Here is a 19,478-nt window from a genome sequence, read left to right as displayed (position 1 = left end):
GAGACCTCCAAGCTGTCCAGGCAGCAGGTTGGCAGTGTCTGACTTACCCTCCTCTGATTCCTAATTAAAATGCCCTGAAAATCCATAAACAGACAGCAACTGGCAACAGCAATTATACCTAGGAAAAGGGAAAACCAGAGCCCGGATCCAAGGACTGTCCAGCAACCACACTGCCTGGAGAACAATGTCTGGCTAAGAAAATGTCAATGGCCGCGATGAAAGGGCAGGAAGCAGCCCCTCCTGCACTGTAAATAAATTCTGTTCACACAGAAATCAGTGTCTGTATCATTTTGGCAATTTACTTAATTTCTCTGTGCTTCCATTTTCTCATATGGAAAATGAGAACAATAAAAGAACCTAGTTTGTAAGGTTGGTATGAGAATTAAAGGAGTTAAAATAAAGTCAAGGCTGGGGGTAGGTGAGAAGATCTGAGAGAAATGCTTCCGAGGCGCCCCGGGCTTCATGGAGTATCTGCATCTGATCTCCAAGGACCAGGAACAGGAGGCAGACTGGAGAGAGAACTCCTGAAAACTGAGATAACCTCAGGTAACACCGGACACCAAAGGCAGCCCCTCAGCCACCAAAATGCTGGCATGCCCCCGAAAGCTGGGGGGCTCGGCCATGAAGCATAAAGAGATCTGCAGGGACTCATCGGTGCTCAGATCACAGGCTCTGGTGAAGAGAAAGTCCTGACACCTCCTCCGAGATCTCTGAGGTCACCGCGAACCAAATCTAACCAAAGCTGAAACAAAGCCCCTGTCCAGCCCAACCACCGGCTAGAATGACTAAGCCCCTGACTCTGCTGCCCGGCAGGAGGGCCCTGCCCTTCTAGGAGGGCACACTGTGTTTGTTTCACTCTGACAGGTTGTTTCTTTTACGCACAGTATCCAGCATTCAATAAAAATTGTGAGAAAAATCAAGAAAGTGTGCCTGACAGTCCAGAGAAGAAAATTCAACAGAAGCAGACCCATCAGGCAGCCCAGGTGTTTTAGTGATCAGACTGTAAAATAACTGCAATAAATATGTTAAAGGATCTAGTGGGAAAGACAGAAAACATGTGAACAGTGGAGAATGTCAGCAAGCAAGGAAATTATATAAAAGAAAAAAAAGGCTATAAATAAAAAAGAACAACATAGAAGCAAAGAACTCATTACATACACTTAAAAGCAGACTGGACACAGCAAATGAAAGGATCAGTCAATCAAAAATGTCTCTTGAAACACACGAAGAAGAGAGCGGGGAAAGAACAGCGCTGAAGATCTGAGGAGCACTACCGAGCGGCCTCCAGCGTTGTGGTTCGAGCGCCGGAAGAAGTAAAGGGCGAAAAGGTGGGGAGTAAGAAAACAGAAATGCTCCAAATGTATGTTGGCTGTGGACTTACCAAAATTAAAGAAAGAAATCAACCCATAGATCCAAGAAGCTTCACACGCACCAAGCACAATAAATGCGAAGAATCCCATACTGTCAAATTGCCAAAAACAGGCAAAAATCTTAAAAAGAGCCAAAGGAGAAGACACACTAGATAACAAAAGGTAGCAACATTAAAAACCATTGTGGATGTCTTGCCCTAGCTGGTTTTCTCAGTGGTTAGAGCAGCAGCCTGCGGACTGAAGGGTCCCAGGTTCAATTCCGACCACGGGCATGTACTTTGGTTGCTGGCTCAATCCCTGGCCCCTGTCGGAAGGAGTGTGGGAGGCAACCAATTGATGTGTCTCTCTCACATCGATGTTTCTCTCTCTCTCTCTCTCTTCCTTCCTCTCTCTCTGAAAAGCTATGGAAAAATTATCCTCAGGAGAGGATTTTAAAAAAAAATCATTGTGGATGTCTCATCACAAGCCATGGCAGCCAGAAGATAATAAAATAATAGCTTTAAAGTACCAAAAGAAAAAACTATTAACCTAAAATCTTCCCTCTTTACATATCCTTCAGAAATGAAAACAAAATAAAGACGTTTTCTTCAAACAGATACTCGTATGCCAATGCACATTCCAGCATTATTCATAACAGCCAAAAGGTAGAAACAACCCAAGTGTCCATCAACAGGTGAATGAAAAAAATGTACATATCCAGACAGTGAAATATTATTCATCCATAAAAATGAATGAAGTTTTGACACATGCTGCATGGATAAACCTTAAAAACATTATGCTAAACCAAATAAGCCAACGACAAAAGGAAAAATAATGCACGATTCCAATATATGAAATATCTAGAATAGGCACATTCATAGAGACAGTAGATTAGAGGCTCCCAGTGGCTGGAATAATGGTGTGATGATGGGTTATTGCTTAATGGTTCTAGAGGGTTTGTTTGGAATGATGGGAAAGTTTTAGAAATAGTGGTGACAGATGCAAAACAAACACTATGAACACACTTAATGCCACTGAACTGCACACTTAAACATGCTTAAAATAGCAAACTTTGTTATATATTTCATTACAATAAAAAATCCAAAAAAAATTTTTAAAAAGACGTTTTTTGCCAATCAGAAGCTGAGATTTGTCCCCTCCAGTAGAAGTGCAGTAAAAGAAAATGTTTGCCTGGCCAGCAGCTGTATCCTCATAGACATGACAGTGAGTCATTCAAGTAAGAGCAGACGTGGAAAAAACGTAGACATTGGCTGGTGCTAATTAGCAATCAAGGCCAAGGCTGAACTCAAAGTCCCATAATAAATTATAGTACATCCTTACAAGACAATATTAAGCAGCTATTAAAAATAATGTTTTCAGAGAATTTTTATAACACTGAAAAAAATGCTCATGACATGAAATAAAATGAAAGAAAAATATAAAACTCATGTATAGAATATAGAATGTGATCCAACTATGTAAGAGACTACTTGGAAATACTGCAAAATGGTAACCACAGTTACTTCTGCAGGTAAGATTATATTTGAGTTTTACGTTCTTTCTTATTATATTTTTAAAATTTCCAAAGAAAAAAAGAAGTGCAGTAAAAGAAATACTAAAAGAAGACGTTTAGGTTGAAAGGGAAGGAAACCAGATGAAAGCTCAGATAAGCAAGAAGAAATAAAAAGCACCAGGTAAAAGTAAAATGGTGATATAAACAATATAGTATATGGAGAAGTAAAATAAATGACAACATAAATTTATATGTTGTAAGATTATTAGACTGTTCACAAAGTAGAATAAGATTATTTGAAGAAAAAAATGTAAGTTAAAGATCTCTATAGTAATTTCTATAGTAACCACCAAATACACATATACAAAGCAATATAGCTAGTAAGGCAGTAAGCAAGACAAAATACGATACTCAAATATTCTCATTTCACCCAAAAGATGGTAAGAAAGAAGGGTGAGGAGAACACAGAATAGATGGATCTAAGAAAAATCACATATCAATTGTAGAATTAAATCCAATCTTATAAATAATTGCATAAATTGTAAATGGACACTAACTTTAAAAAAAAGATTGGCTGACTGGATAGAAAGGAGACTCAATTATTTGCAGCTTTTCATAAACAGACTTTAAATATAACGACAGTGACAAGTTGAAAGTAAAACAGTTGAAAAAATAAGCCATACACACGCTAACTAATACAGCTGATGTGGGTATATTTATATCATACAAGTAGACTTTAAGACAGAGTATTATCAAACATTTCACAATGGTAAAAGTATCAATTTATAAAGAAAACAATTATTTTAAATGCATCTGATATAAAAACCTGCCAAATGGAAGGAAAAAGCAATGAATAAATTATTTTTATGGATATATATTTGAAAACCTAAATAAAAAATTAAAAACCAACATATCAAACACAGCAGGTTATTGTGAGAGAAACTCATCCTTACTAAGAGGACTCATTCCTAAACTGTAGGAGTTCTGTGTGGCTTTTTTTTTCAATTTTAGAAAATCCAATTAAATATATATCATCAACATGTAAAATAATAAAAACTATAGGATTGTCTCAATACGTGACAAAAAGTTACTCAATAGCATTACTGATTTAAAAGAAGGTAAACCACAAATAACATATTACCTTACCATAATAACGAACACCCATCTCATACAGCGATCAATGTCATTTGCAAATGTAAACTTAAACTGAGGACATTCCCATTAAAATCTGAAGGAAAAAAATGACTGAAATGACCATTATTGTTTGATCTAAGAGGTCTACCTACTGAAATAAAACAGAAACGGAAAAGGAGAAGGACCTCACATAGCACAGACCCAGAAGCTGCAGGGAGCCTTCTTTACAGGGATTCCACGCCTATGGGACTGTCAGAGACCCACTCAGCTGCTTCTTCAAGTTTCCTAGGTTGCTGGTTATAACTCCCTCTGATCTTTCTCTTCGTTTCTTGGCACAGGAAGGGGATCGGGCTGCTCTCCTGCATCCATCTCTGCAGGAGCCTACTGCCTGCGCTGGGCAAGCTGGATCTGCCTCTCCTCAGAAAACAAGAGACCTGGGGACAAACATTCTGGTTCCAAAGTCACTGCCGCTGTCTTAGAGCTCAGCAGCTGCCTGCCTCTCAAACAGATTTACCGAAGAATGTTTGAAAAGCATCTATTTGACATCCTCAGTGACACTGAGAAGATGTCATATAAACCAAATTAGAAAAGTGACAAGAAATAATTACACAGAGCCCTGGCAAGTTGGATCAGTGGTTAGAGTGTTGCCCCCCACCCCTCACCGAAGGGTCACAGGTTTGATCGGGTCAAGGGCATGTACCTGGGTTGCAGGATCATCCCACCCCAGTCGGCAGCGTGAGAGAGGAAACCAATTGGTGTGAGTCTCTCTCACATCGATGTTTCTCTCTCTCTCCACCTCCTCCCTCCCACTCTCTTTAAAAAGCAATGGAAAAAAATATCCTCAGCTGAGGATTAACACCAAAAAAAATTTTTAATTACACAGAGATGAGAAAGTATTGGTACAGATATAAAATCCCATGATCAGTAGATGATTCACTAGAAAACCTCAAAGTAGTCAAGAATTACATATGTATACATATGAGAAACACAGAAGACTGAAGAAAAAGATGGAGAAAAGACAGATATGAAGGAAAAAATGTGGAGACCTCAGCCCAGATCAAACCTGCATATGAGGCTAGAAAGAGGGACTGAAATAATATGGAGCAAAAGTAGAAAACTAAAAGGGTCAAAAAAATGTTTTCTAGATGCTCAGTGTGAACCATACTGCAAGGAACTACCAGAGTGACAACCACAGCTCCAACCACCACTGGCAATGACCACACAGAGAAGGAAACAGGCTGGTGAGAGTTTCACATTTCACGATAGTGATTAGATCGTAAAAATATTAGGTTGTTCACAAGGAATACACAGTAGGTTGCTTAGGAGCTTCTTGACAATATTAAAAAAACAAAAATAATGGAGTAGCAATCATAGAAATTTTTAAAATATGTTTTTATTGATTTCAGAGAGAGGAAGAGAGAGGGAGAGAAACATCAATGACGAGAGAGAGTCATTGATTGGCTGCCTCTTGCACGCTCCCTGCTGGGGATCGAGGCCGAAACCCAGGCATGTGCCCTGATTGGGAATCGAACCATGACCTCCTGGTTCATGGGGCGATGCTCAACCGCTGAGCCACGCCGGCCAGGCAGCAATCATAGAACTTTAAAAGAAAAAGGCCGTAACCCCCAAATTCTATTCAGGTTGTCGTTTGTGTGTGTCAAGAGAAAGATTTTCTCAGATGTGTAGTATTCAGAAGATTTAGGATTGAGATAAACATTCCGAAAAGAAGAAATTTTGAAAAGTTTATCCCATAACAAATGTATATTAATTAAAATAAGGGGCAGAAAATGAGTTAAGTATTGGCAGGGTGGAGGCACAGAATCCAGTAAAAGGTGCAGGCAACACAAGTGTTTTAAAAGATGGTTCTGAAATGGACAATATTCTTTAAAATTTTAAATTAAAATTATTAAAAACTGGGGGAAGGTAGGTTGATATAACAACCATATGTTGAAACTAACAAAGAATAGAAACGAGAAAGGGAGAAGCATTTAATTTCTCATCTCCTATAAAAGAGAGGATTATTAATTTGTAACCAATGTTAGGAGTTAGAGATAAGTTCACAAAAACTTTGTGGCCATTACTAGAAAAAGTGATAGTAAAATGTGTAACTTCCAAACAACTGAGAGGATAATACTTTTTAAAAACGCACTGTAGTAAAATAAAGGTAAATTCAATAGTATGTATACTTGGAAACCCGTGTATAGCAAAATGACAGAATGAAGACCCAACAGAAAGTTCTGAAATAAATGATAGGTTCAACTTGCCAATAAAAGGGCTCTCAGAATAATTACAAATGAAGCTACAATGGCACATCTTGTGTAAAAGTTTCACACTAACAAAACCACACAGGAAGGGCAGGAGGGTAGTGCACTGTGTTCCTGGAAGAAGCTGAATAACTGTGAATGTTCCCAAAGACCACACAGAACAATAAACGTTATGCAGACACAGGCAGAAAGGTTATGTGTCAAAAATCAACAGAAAACAGAAGCATAACTTAAAAGCATTGAAAGGACATTTACATTGATAAAGTGTAAAATCCACTGTGAGGGCAGACAGAGCTTTGGAAATTAAAACAAGAACTGTTGGAAGTGATGTGAAGAAGCAATATGTAGTGGGAGACTCCAGTCCATCACAGTAATTTATCTCGAGTAAAATAACCAGAACTACAGGTGGAGAGGATGTAGGTAATGGGAAGACGAGTTCTAAGTATATTTAACAGCTGCTGCATACCATAGAGGCAATACCTTCACAAAAACTCAACTTATCCCTGCTTACAAAGAAAATCCTAGCAAACAGCAGGTCATATTTCTTTTCCAATATGAAACAGAAATAGAAAATTTGTAAACTAGAAAATTAAGTCCCATGACTTGGAAATTATAAAATAATTTCCAAAACTATCAAAATTTGGAAGATAGCATTAAGCTCTTCACAGTGGCAAATTTCTCATCCTAGTTGCCTTAATTATTAAATAATTAGGAATTAAAATAAAATAAGTAATCTACTGAAGTTGCTAGAAATGACATCAAATAAGCAAAAAAACAGAATGATAAAATGAACACAAAAACATCCTATAATTAAAACTGTGGGAAATGAAGATGAATTGCCACAACAGTAGAAGATGCCCTCGTCACTCACTGGTCCATTTAGGCAGAGTCACAAGCTCCAGGGTCCACAGGGACCAAGATGGCCCATCAAAAAGGAGCAGGTTGGTGTAAGATAATATGGAATTGTGGAGACTGGCATTTGCCTTGCCTAGAAAGGACAGCTACTCAACTCCACCAAATTATTGCAGTGAAGGAATGCAGATCTAGTTTTGCCAAATTCTCCAATATTTTAAGAGGAGAGAGAAATGAGAATTTTTCATATGAGATTCTCTGCTATATAAAATGATGTGTGAACTAAATAAAGCATGCCTATGAGCTGTATTTGGCTGGTAGGCTGCAAATATACAACTTCCGATTTAGACTCCTTACTTCAGCTTGAACCTATTTCAATAACATATTTTTCCAGAAAAACTCCATTTCAATGTAGATGTTCAAATGTATTCTCACAAAACTGTATCAAGTATTCTTTTTTAAAATCTCCCATCTTTTTTCAATTCTAGTTCAGTTTAGTGATAACTCTTTAATTCTTAAATATGCTATATTTCTCAATGTGCTTTTATTTTCAAAGAATCCGCTCTGTTCATTAAATTCTAAAGTTTTTGGTTTTTCATTTTTCAGTTGCTAAGTGGGTGAGAGTCTTATTCAAACTTTTGTTATTTCTGGTTTATCACATGTAATTACAACTGTGCCTCTAATGTTTGTCCTTGGGAATTAAATTAAGTTGTCTTTGTGGCCCAATAAATAGCTGTGTATTGTTAATGTTCCAGAATCACTTCAAAAGAAGGGTGTTCTCTTTCTAAGGCTACAAAATTCATATTCCACAGATACCCACACGCACACATGCTCACGTACACACACATTCAATAACACCAAATTACGTCACTGCTACTTCCCAATGGCCCTTGATATTAGGCATGGCCATGCGACTTGCTTTAGCCAATGAGATGTGAACAGGAGGGACGAAAACGTCAAGAACCGCTATGTGACTCACTGGGTCTCTTTCCCTGGCCATCGCTGCCATGGAAACACAGACACAGAAGCCTCCCTCTGCCAGGACTCCTCCATGAGGATGACAAAGAGGAAACACCCAGCCAGCTCGCCACGGATACACTGCATGAGTAAGGACTTTAATTTTTTCGCATCAGGCTGCTGATGTTTGGGTGGGGGGTATTTACTACTGCAGCATAACTTAACCTATCCTTACTGAAAAAGATCAACAACAAAAAGAACAATCTGCAAAAGGAAAAAATGGATAACTAAATCCACATAGGAAAAATACATCATCTCACTTCTGAGTTAAAATCAGTTCCTGCTTTTCACCAGTCATATCAGTGAAGATTTGTTAAATAACACTCAATACTGGTCAGGGTGTTCTAAGATGGGCATTCTCATAAATTCCTTTTAGTGAGCCTTGCCTGAGAGAAATGTTATTTATGTTTGAAGAATTTCATCGTTCACATAATATTCTTGCTTACAGAAATCCAGCATGGTATCTGTTTTCACGATCATCCACTATGTGATCTCAGGAGGAAACAAACTTCCTAAGTGGGATTCTGAAATTGGCTGGCTTATCTGTGATCTTAAATGAAGTGCTAACACTCTTGCCAATGAAAAATAGCATAATGGTATCTATGTTATGCACTGGAACCATGATTAATTAAATGTCATCTGTGGTTTCTTGGGCTAAACTAATTGTTGAAAGCAAGGCTATGGAAAAACCCATGGAGTTCCGATGTTTGACCTTTAGGGTAGCAATGGTGACTACAAGGACTGTGGGTGGGACGCTGCTTCTGAATGCCCTGGAAAGTAAAAAAAACTTAGGTGTTAAAACTCCTAACTCTCCACTTGGGTCAGAGAGAACTAGAGTGCTTCTAGGGTGGCCCCAAAAGAATTACTTGTTTCTTACAACTTCAGAGAAGACCCCAAATTTAATTGTGTAATCAGTAGAATTATACTTTAAATTGAAATCACAGACTCATCAAGTCTCATGAAATTTAGGGCACTGATTGGAAAGGAGTAGGACCTGAGACTTGGGGTGGGGACTTCTGGGTGGATTTAGAAAATGAAATGCCTGAGTTTCCCTGATGTCCTCTCTGAGGTCTCCTTGAGGTGAGACAAGACCAGCCTGAAGAATTTAGAGACCCTGACTCCCTGTGATAAACACAGCTGAGGCAGTGGCCTAGAAAGGAGATGCCTCTTTTCAAAGTCCACTCCCACCATGTTTTCCTGCCTTTACTCTCGTGACTAGAACCAGATTGGCACATCTCAGAAGTTCCAAGTCTGATGTGGGAGAACACAGAGTTGAAAGATGTAGCTAATTTATATTAGTGTAAACCTGGGGGATAGGTTTAACAATGGGTTCTAGGGAGTTAAAACAAGGGAGACAGAATATAATAATATTAGTTGCTCATGGTCTTATTGAAATGGGTGCACATACCAGAAATTCTGTTTTTATTATGTTGGCCTGAGTAGCTGGAAGAAGCTCAAACAATTTAGTCTTTAGCTGAAATTTGGATTCAGTGTGGCCACCTGTCAATAGGATTAAGATGACAGACCTTTCCTGGCACGATGCAGAGGGAGGAACTGCTTAGGGAGGTAGGAATGTTGGAGTGGGTTTGTCACAAACGTCCACTGCCACTACAAAGCCCAAGAAGGCTTAAAGGACTATCCCCTCACTAAAGCAACAAGACATGTAAAGACACCATCTTCAATTCACAAAGTACGCTCTAGGGTCAGGCTTGACTCATATGAGAATAACCTGGGGAGTGGCTGGACTACTTCATCCAAAGGTGATAGCAAGAGGCTATTGGGAACAGTAATTGGTTACCAAAACACTTACATATAGCCCTAGCCGGTTTCGTTCGGCGGTTAGAGGGTAGGCCCACGGACTGAAGGGTCCCGGGTTCAATTCCAGCCAAGGGCACATACCTCAGTTGCAGGCTCGATCCTTGGCCCCGACTGGGGCTCATGCAGGAGGCAACCAATCAATGTGTCTCTCACACATCAATGCCTCTCTCTCCCTTCGACTATTCCTGAAAAAGCAATGGGAAAATATCCTCAGATGAGGATTTTTTTTTAAAAAAGCAAACAAAAAAACACTTACATATAGGTTTGAAATATCTAGGTAATGTCATGGTTCTTGGGGGGATGTGTGTGTGTGTGTGTTTTGTTCGGTCATTGCTTCAATATCCCATTGTCACTCTAAGTGGCCTATATCCACTAAGATCACAAATATATATGCAGTGGTTAGGATCTTACATTCATAAGGCTCTTACTAGTAGCGTGACCTAGGCGAGTTGCTTGAAACCTCTGCCCTTCATTTTTCTCGTCTATAAAATGAAGATCATAATACAGTGGTACCTTGGTTTTCGGATGTCTCGTTGACGAACATTTCAGTTTATAAATGTCGTAAACCCGCAAGTAAATGCTCCAGTTTTCGAACACACCTCGGAAGTGGAACCTGCCACACGGCTTCCGCTGCGGGCAAGATCCTGAGGCCCAGCTGTCGGCTGCTGATCCCTCAGTTTTCGAACATTTCAGAACTCAAACAGTCTTCCGGAGCAGATCACATTCGAAAACCAAGGCACCACTGTAGTACCTACAGCTGGACTAAATAAGTTAATAAATAAGGTGCTCAGAACAGTGCTTGGCCCCTGGTGAAGATTCTGTAATGCACTGGCTAGTATCATTGTCACCCAGTGTTACTATGGGGGCATGGAGAGCATTATGTAAGTGTTAGTTATCATCATTACCTAGTTAAAACTTAGCACAGTTAGATCAAGGCACATTCAGCAGTAATTCACTAACACAGAAGGATGTTTTTAATCACCATGATTTAATGCCAATGGTGCTTATCCACTAATGCAAGCATTTGCAGAGGTATTTTTATACAATTGACCTTCACCAGAACTTGGGCTCTGTGAATTACTTCCAGTCTTTAGAGTTACAAATGGAGTGCGTTGAGTTAACCGCTGGAGGCTAGGGAGGGGCTGCACTGCCCTGGAGAGGCCCTCAAAGGAGGAAACACAGTTGGGTTTGCTTCCCGTTTCTCAAAAAGTGTGCCCCAGACTAGCACCTGCCCAACTTTAACTTCTGTATGAATCACCTGGGACTCTTGTTAAGATGCAGACTCTGGGTCAGCAGGTCTGGGTGGGCCTGAGATTCCACATTTTAAGCAAGGCCCCAGGTGTTGCGGATTCTGCAGGTCCCTGGACCACGGTAAGAGGAGCAAGGAAGCAGAGCACTCTGCGTGTGCAAGAAGTGGGCCACCTGCTTTCAGGCAAGGCTGACAGCCTGCCTGCCGACTGTCTACTTCCTTCATCAAAGTCCCCAAAAGAAAACAGCTTATCTGCCTTTCAGACATTTACCTTCTATTCAGACCTTTGCTCATGCAAATATTCTCAGGCTTGACGATTTCTCCTTCGCGTTAGATTTTTCTTTTGACCAAAGGGGCCCCAATTATATCAATGCACACACATCGCTGTCCATAATCTGACAAGCTTGTTAAAGGATTCAGGTTCCTGGGTCCCATCTTGGGGATTCTGATTCTATTGGTCTGTTTTGTGGTTTTTAAACACACTCCCTGGGTGTTGTCTGATGTGCACTCAGGTTTGGGACCCTGTGCTTTTGGCTGTCCCAGGTGCTTCCACCTGGCAGTTCCACATTGTGCAGTCAGTGGACAAGCGTCTTCCCCAGCTCCCGGTAAAGAAGTGTGCATTCTAGCTCACAGACAAGACCCACGCCAGCTCCAGAGCATCCAGGCCGATGTGTTTGAGAAGGAAGCGCTACTCAAAATTAAGCATGTACTTTTCTGTCTTCTAGGAGATCACAAATGAAAATAGAAAGGTCACAGCATATGACTAACCACCAAAGGACTAAAGCGTGCAGTGGGTGGGCAGTGAGCGAGGGAAGGTGTGCACACACAGGCTAACAACTGGGACACTGCTCACTCTCCCATGGGACTCTGGCATCGTTTTGTTCTTTGCAGCTCAGTGGTTTGCCTCAACATGAACCACAAGTGAATCTTGCCAACCATAAAAAATAATCCAATTCACACATAACGGACACCAGATAAATCCTTTTTAAATTGAACTAAGCTGAATCAAGTCCACCGTCCAGGCAGTGGTAAATCCACAAAACAAACAAAAAAACTGCAAACCTGTTGAGAGATAAGAATTCATTTCAAAACCCCAAATCTGTTGGAATCTCACGAGATTCTGCATCTTGGAGAAGCAGGAGGAAAATTAAGGAGGAAGATGGCCGGGTCTGAGTTTGTTTCCAAATGGGAAGGACTTTGGTTCTTACGGAAGAGGAGAGGATTGCATTAGGAAATCTGAGCAGGCAGGGCAATGAGGGGCCACGGGCTGCTGCGAACGTCTCCTGGTTTGATTGTCTAAGGAAACTATTTGCAAAGCTCGCTGGATTCACTCCAGATGGCCACAGTGGTGGGGTTGCGGAAAGCAGTCCAAAATATCCCTTCGGTTTGAAGACACCAAGTCCGTATTCCCCAGAGAGGGATGCAGCAGGCTGGGAGGGGCCCCAGGAGCTGAGGGACCTCAGAGCTGAGGGAGCAGCTGGCGCGTGGTAGAGCCCACAGTCACGTTCAAGCAGCCTTTCTCAACCCACCTCTATAAAAGACTTAAGCTTCAAAGATACTTATTGGGTGATTACTTTATCAGTCCTTCCTAGGATGGTACAGAGCTAGTACCATGATGCTTTGGAGAGAAGTCGATGCCTGACAGTAAGGAGTGCCTTGGCACTGGGCTTAAATGCCTCCAGGAGCCTGGCTGAAAGGGTTGCAGGTTTCCACAACCTCGACTGAAGGAGAGAGCCTGGCAAAAATCAACCAGAAAGAGTGAATCCTGGTCCCTGACTGGCCTTAGGGCAAAAGTCACCTAGCTGAAGGGGCTGATGAAAAGAAGAGTGGGACAGTGATCCACAGGGAGTGCAGAATTGAGGTCACGTTCCAAGAAAGAACCTTTGCAGTAATGGGCCAAAGATGAAGCCCTAGGTGCTGGGCAAAAGATTTGGTTTTTTGTTTAGCATTTAACTGAGTAGTTCAGCCTATGCAATGTGCGTGCACACACACACACACACGCACAGCGCCAGTGCCAGCATTGAAGGCAAACTGACCATGGGCCAAGAGAGCAACCCCAGCCCCTACTGCCTGTCTTCCATTCTGTTCTCTAGAAAAACCAGCTCCACACACAGACTGGAACGGTGCGGCTCTGTGTCCAGGAAACCCAGCCGAGCTCCCTAATCCAGGGAGGTTACTGTTACATGCATAGCCAGCAAGGCACCCACTCCCAAGCAACCACCTAATGAAAGCCTCATGTGTTGACTCAGGCTGCACAGACACTCTCAGGCTAATTCTAGCTGGGCCTCATGCCGAAGGTATGACCTCACCGTCAGGAAAACCAGGGACCCCAGAAAGAGAAGACTGGTGTGTGGGCCAGACCTGCTCCTAATCATGACCAGCTGGGATGGATGGAGACCGCACCACCTCTCCTGAAGCCCCTGAGGACCAGGGAGCAGGGCCTGGAGGCCGGGAGGCACAGTCATCTACAGCTAAGAATCCTCAGTTCTGGCCCAAGCACTCCTTTTTTTTTTTCTTTTTTTTTTTGGCATTATCCCCATAAAAATCTCTGTCATTCCACAAGGTTCATGCCAAAGAGAAGTTTAATTAGGTACGGCCAAATCTCTGTGGAGAATTCTCAGTTACAGAAGCTAGGAAGGAAGGATATAATTAGAACCTGACTTTTTTTTTTTTTAGAGAGCAGCTCAAAAGACCCCATTAACAGAAGGACATTGAAAAGCACCATCCATATCCAGAAGCTGGTATTCCAGAAATTTCACTTACCAGCATCATTTACAAGACACTTGAAGACCCACATTTCAGCCCCAGACTGGGCATTTTTCACTTAGAGCTTTACACTCTTGGGCATTCAATAAGTTGTGATGGCATTCCTTTGTCTACACAGCTTCACATCTTTTTACCTGATGTCATCACAATGAAATAGCTAATGACTTGGGCTTTTGTTAAAAGAACTAATGGAAATTCTCTGGAAGACTTGCTTATAAATTATGCCTTCAGGCATTGGTGGCTGAGTATGATAAGTTGCAAAAAAAACTGGTGGAATTTGAAGTCTCTTAAATTGAATCCCATATAAAGCATTTGCCTGAGTCCCGATGAGCCCTTTGAATAAACCATCATACGAGATCCCCTGGGACTCCAAGGCCTCATGGAATTAGGGAGGGTTTGCAATGATGTAAAAATTCCCCATGAGCTGGATGACATTGAGTGACTATACAAAGAACAAGGATTGACTTTGATGAAGGCCCTTCAATCTCCTAGAAGTTACTCTCCAACAATTGCCCCAGCTCGTTTTTTATTAAATATTGCTAATTCCATTTGCTTTTAGTACATTTGACTAGGTCTTATTAGAATAGTTGTGGCTGGAATCAAAGCACAAAACCTCAAAGAACTTATATAGTTATATGCATAGCCCACGGCCACAGACAGTAATATGGTAAAGGCCTGGGGGAGTAGGAGCTAGGTGGAGAGGAGAATAGCGGGGTGGAAATGGAGGACATCTTTAATATTGTCAACAATAAAAAATATATATTTTTAAAAGCAACAAGCCTTAGTTCCATATATAGATGTATAGATTTAAATTTTTATTATTTTAAAGAGGAATCTTTTTTTTGTGGAAATATATCTCTAGAATAATGATGGGAGTCAATGGGAAGGAGATTTTGCTATATAGTATGTGCTTTGCTCCAGCTTTTCACAGATACTTCCAAAATGCAAAGAAAGGCCAAATCAAGCCTGCAAAGACAAGGTGATTCACATCTATCAAAGCTGTAAGACAAGGCTAGGTCCGTTCACACACCTGGACATCCTGATACAACATCTCTGACCTGAATTAGAAAAGAAATGTCCATGGCTGCACTTGGAGGTCGGTGCTGTGGTTCACTCACCATATGGTCACCCTACTGTCAATCTTCCAACAAGTTCCATAAGATAACAGAAGAAAGCCCAGTCTTCCGATTAGCCTTCAGGCAGAGCACACATCTCCCTACAATGATCTTGGTCCAGAAAGACTTCCTGGCCCCCTCCTCTGCTTTCTTTCACTTGGTATATACTTCATGTTCTACCAAGAGTCCCAACAGTCCACCGCTATGGACCCCTTATGCCCGAGATCAACCTGCTCTTCAAAGGGGGTGAGTGTGTGTGGGTTAAAAAATAAGAAGAAGAAAGCTCCTTCCTGGATCTCCAGCCAAGGCCATATATAAATGTCACGAAGGTCACACCAGTTTCAGATAGACTTTTAGGGTGTTAGAGTGGGGGAAAAACCTCAAAGATTATCAAATGTGCTCGTTTTTCAGAATTTTCAAAGTACAGTGAAACTCTTTTCCCCAGTAGGTAAATCAGAAGGAAAAGAAGCTGTTCTATCCACACAATAAAATATGATTTGGCCATAAAAAGAGATGAGGTACTGACACTTGCTGCAATATAGATGAACCTTGCAAACATTATGTGAAGGGAAAGAAGCCAGTCATGAAGGACCACGTGCTGCATAATTCCATCTGTGTGAAATTTCCAGAAGAGGCAAACCCATAAAGATAGCAAGAAAATTAGTGTTTGCCTAAGGCCGAGGGGGGCCTGAGGGGTTGGAAGGGAATGGCTAAGAGGCGCAGGGCTTCTTTTTGGAGTGGTGAAATGTTATAAAACTGATGATAGCATTGGTTGCACAAATCTGTGAATTGTACAGGTTAAATGGGTGACTTTTATGGTGTGTAAATTTTATCTCAATATAGCTGTTAAAGCCAGCCAGGCTTCCCTTATGCTGCTCCCTCTAATGGCCCAAGAACCACCTCTGCAGGCCCCTAGGGTTGTATGGAGTGATCTAGTCCAAGTTTCTACTCCTCAAATGTCCACCAAGACATGAACCCAAGTCTTTTGACTCCAAGTACAGGGCCCTTTAAACCCAAAGCCCGGCTGATGAGCCAAGGTCCCCTCAGGGAGAGGCTGTGGCCGCGTCTCACCGTCCATGTCCAGGCGCTGCATGATTATGGCCAGCTCCACCTCACTCGGCATGTACCCCAGGGAGCGCATGGCCATTCCCAGCTCCTGCTTGGAGATGAAGCCATTCCCATCTCGGTCCAGAACCCGAAAGGCCTCTCGGATTTCTACAAGGAGAAAGCAAAGAAAGTCCAATGGTTACATGGCTTGGTCTATGGCACTGAAATCACTAGTGATGCTCTACTGGGAACTTTACAAGCAGTGATGTGTCAAAAACCCTTTAATTCAATAAAGGAGTGGCCAAAAGAGGAACAAAAGGAAAGAGAAAAAGAAAATAAATAAATAAATGAAAGGAAAAAAGGAGGAGGAGAGGAAAGGGGATGGGAGGAAAGGGGGTAGAAAAAGAGCTTTGGAAAGAGGAGGTAACTGGCCCGAGCATCCTAAAACACTGTGCTAGGTACACAGTTAGACAGTGGTCCCGGCAGAAAATCAAGCTACCCAAGGACACTCCCTAAGCAAGAATAAGCACTAGGTTTCATCTCTGAGAATAAAAGCTACCTCTTGACTTTGGCCATGAGGAGGAAAGGGGGATGAGTTCCTATACAGATTTATATCTCAGCTCCCTGCTGCTGCAGGAGCTGTGCAAAAAGTTCTTCAACCTCATAGTAAGATAGAAGTTAAGTATCCTGCTGTTTTTATTTCATTCCAATAATTTTCAGTTGTTTTATGGCTATAAACAACTTCAGATCGATAAATGTGTCATAAAAGCCCAAAGGACATCTTTAATCACATTCTCTGAGGCTGGCAGGGAATTTGATTCTCTATCTATCAACAGGGTTATTTCACTCCGGCAGGTGGTCTCCCAACCTCTTACCCAACCCAACTTGCTCTGCTTTCCTTCCACCCAGAGTCCCTCCCTCCAGACCCCCTGGGACGCTAGTTCTGGGTCAGCTGAGCAATTTATCACACCCGGGCAAGGCATGACATGGTGAATTCAAGATCGTAGTCTGAAGACGAGAGTTTCATCCATCCATCGTATCTGAGCACCAGACTTGGCCAGCTTTGATTTTTCAAACCCGATGGAAGCCCAGGTATGGCAGCTGCCAACGTTCATCATGCCATTCAACAAGTATTGGCTGTCTGTACCTGACAGCACGGTAGTTAGAACCACAGAGAAATAAGCAGAACCTGTTGAGCATTGTGGTTCCCCTTCAGGGCCCTACACTCCAGTCAGGAAGGTGAGAGCCACACAGAAACTCGCAGGAACACTTAAAACTAATGCAAGACACCTGGCCCTAGTCCATTTGGTTACTACTTTTCTAAATATCTGACTTGCTCCCTGAAAATACCTTGAACCACACCCTTTCCCAAATAGGCTTTGCCCTTTCTTATTTATGTTAATTTCCTGTGGTCACTGTAACACCACCACAAACTTGGTGGCTTAAAACAACAGAAATTTATTCTCTCACTCTGGAGACCAGAAGTCTGAAATCAGTATCACTGGACCAAAGTCAAGGTGTGGACAGGGACACTGGAGGTTCTGGGGGTGCGGGGGTTGTTCTTGCCTCCTTCCAGCTTCCAGTGGCTGCCGGCATTCCTTGCCTTGTGGCCCCACCACTCTATTCTCTGCCTCTGTGATTACACTGCCTTCCCCTCTTTTGTGTGTAATCTCCCTCTGCCTCCTTCTTATAGGGACCTTGTGTTTGCATTTAGGGACCACCCAGTCAATCCAGGAAATCTCCCCATCTCAAGAGCCTTAACTTAATTACATCTGCAAAAACCCTTTCTCCAAGGTAACATTTACAGGTTCCAGAGATGAGCACCTGGTACTTTTGGGGGCTGTTTTTCAGACTACTGCACCATCCCATCCAGTTCTTTCATCTGAATCACCCTGCCTTGCTCTTTACTTGCCCAAATCAAATTAGTCCTTCAAGGCCAAGTCAGGGGCCATGGAACTCACAAAGAAAGTCTTTGCTCATCACAGCCAAAGTCATCTCCGTTTTTGCCAATCATTCAGCAGGTCACTTGTTCCTTTCACCTGGCCTCTAGAAATAAGATGACTGGTGTAGAAACCAGGACTACTCCTCTGAGCTGCAAGCTCCTCATATACTTCATTCATCTTTGTATGTTCCCACCCACACTCAGAAGGAGGCGCTAGACAGACAGCAATGGATGGTGGGTCTGAATAAATAAGGATTGTATGTTGGTAGCAAATCCATCATTGATACTAATTTAGGAGGCTGAATGCCTTCTGTGAATAACTGTGAGCTCCAGCAGAGACAAGACCAGCCAGTGAGCCAGGACCCTCGGCTCCCGGCCAAACATATTAGCTAATTAAGTCTGCAGCCAAACCCTGAGGCCTCAGTTTGCTCATGTGTAAAATGAGCTGGTTAGCCGCGAGGATCCCTGAGGTCCTTCCAGCCCTCCTTTTCGTAGATCCATGGACATCGTTAAAGTGTTTAAGAGAAGAACAGGAAGCCTGTGTTCTCTTTCATACCCTATTAATCTGTTGTTCAAACACCCCTCTTTTTTCCATTGACGATACAGAAAAAATTTTTAGTCCACTCCAAATTCTGAATCAAGGAGTTTGTCTGCACTTTTCAGCTTTCTCATCAACAAAACATGCCCAAGATTACCTAAAGCAGCCATATGTTTTCCTACCAAGTCTCTGATGGCCTAAAAAGAGCTCAGAGCTGCTGCACAGCTTGAGGTCATGGCACACAGCACTCAAGGACACTGCAGCAGAGACCACGACCTCCCGTGAGCCCAGATCCCCGGGCACCAAGGGCAGGAGGATGTGGAGACTGTGTCTCCGGAGGTGGGAGTCAGCCCATGAGAAAGCCAGTCTGGCTCTGCCCCACAAACTGGGACAGTCTTCTCCTCCAGGCTCAATTTCTCCATCTGAAAAATAGGTTGGGCTGGGTCTCCTTCCAGCCTTTATCGCAGCGTTTTACATGGGGCTGGCACATACCATACAACAGTAGGAAATGTCAGATAATGGCAGGGGCTCCACCTGGGGTCACAGAAGAGGCCAGGATCTCAGGTGGGCCAGCTGGAGAGTCAGCCACAGGCAGAGGCCTGCCCCGTGTTCTCTGGACACCTACTTTCCCAAGGCACCATCTCCACTTCCTGTCCCTTTGACACCAACCTGCAGTCTCTGAGCTGTTGTTATCACTCTGAAAGGATGACCCCCTTTTGTTGACAGGGCCTGACGTCATCCCAGTGTTCTCTCTGCAGGCCTAGATCTTACCAACCAATGAGCCTGTATCGTTACACTGGGCATCCAGGAGGGGCCTGGTTGGGGGTGTTTGAGAGCTTGGCCTGGAAATGAAGGCCTTGGCGTGTGTGCCTGC

General features: G+C 42.4%; 1 protein-coding gene across 1 annotated transcript in view; it reads right to left on the bottom strand.

Moving 5' to 3' along the window:
• Positions 1–19,478, bottom strand: part of CALN1 (calneuron 1) — a 330,546-nt gene that overhangs the window by 170,406 nt on the left and 140,662 nt on the right. The window contains exon 3 of the mRNA XM_081131483.1: positions 16,149–16,292. Within this exon, the coding sequence (XP_080987609.1) occupies positions 16,149–16,292 (144 nt within the window). The remainder of the gene's footprint in view (positions 1–16,148; positions 16,293–19,478) is intronic.

The sequence above is a fragment of the Miniopterus schreibersii genome, assembly GCF_964146895.1.
Source record: "Miniopterus schreibersii genome assembly, chromosome: 3".
Lineage (NCBI taxonomy): Eukaryota > Metazoa > Chordata > Mammalia > Chiroptera > Miniopteridae > Miniopterus > Miniopterus schreibersii.
The sequence above is the reverse complement of the archived record's forward strand: the minus strand, read 5'-3'. Positions and strand labels throughout refer to the sequence as shown.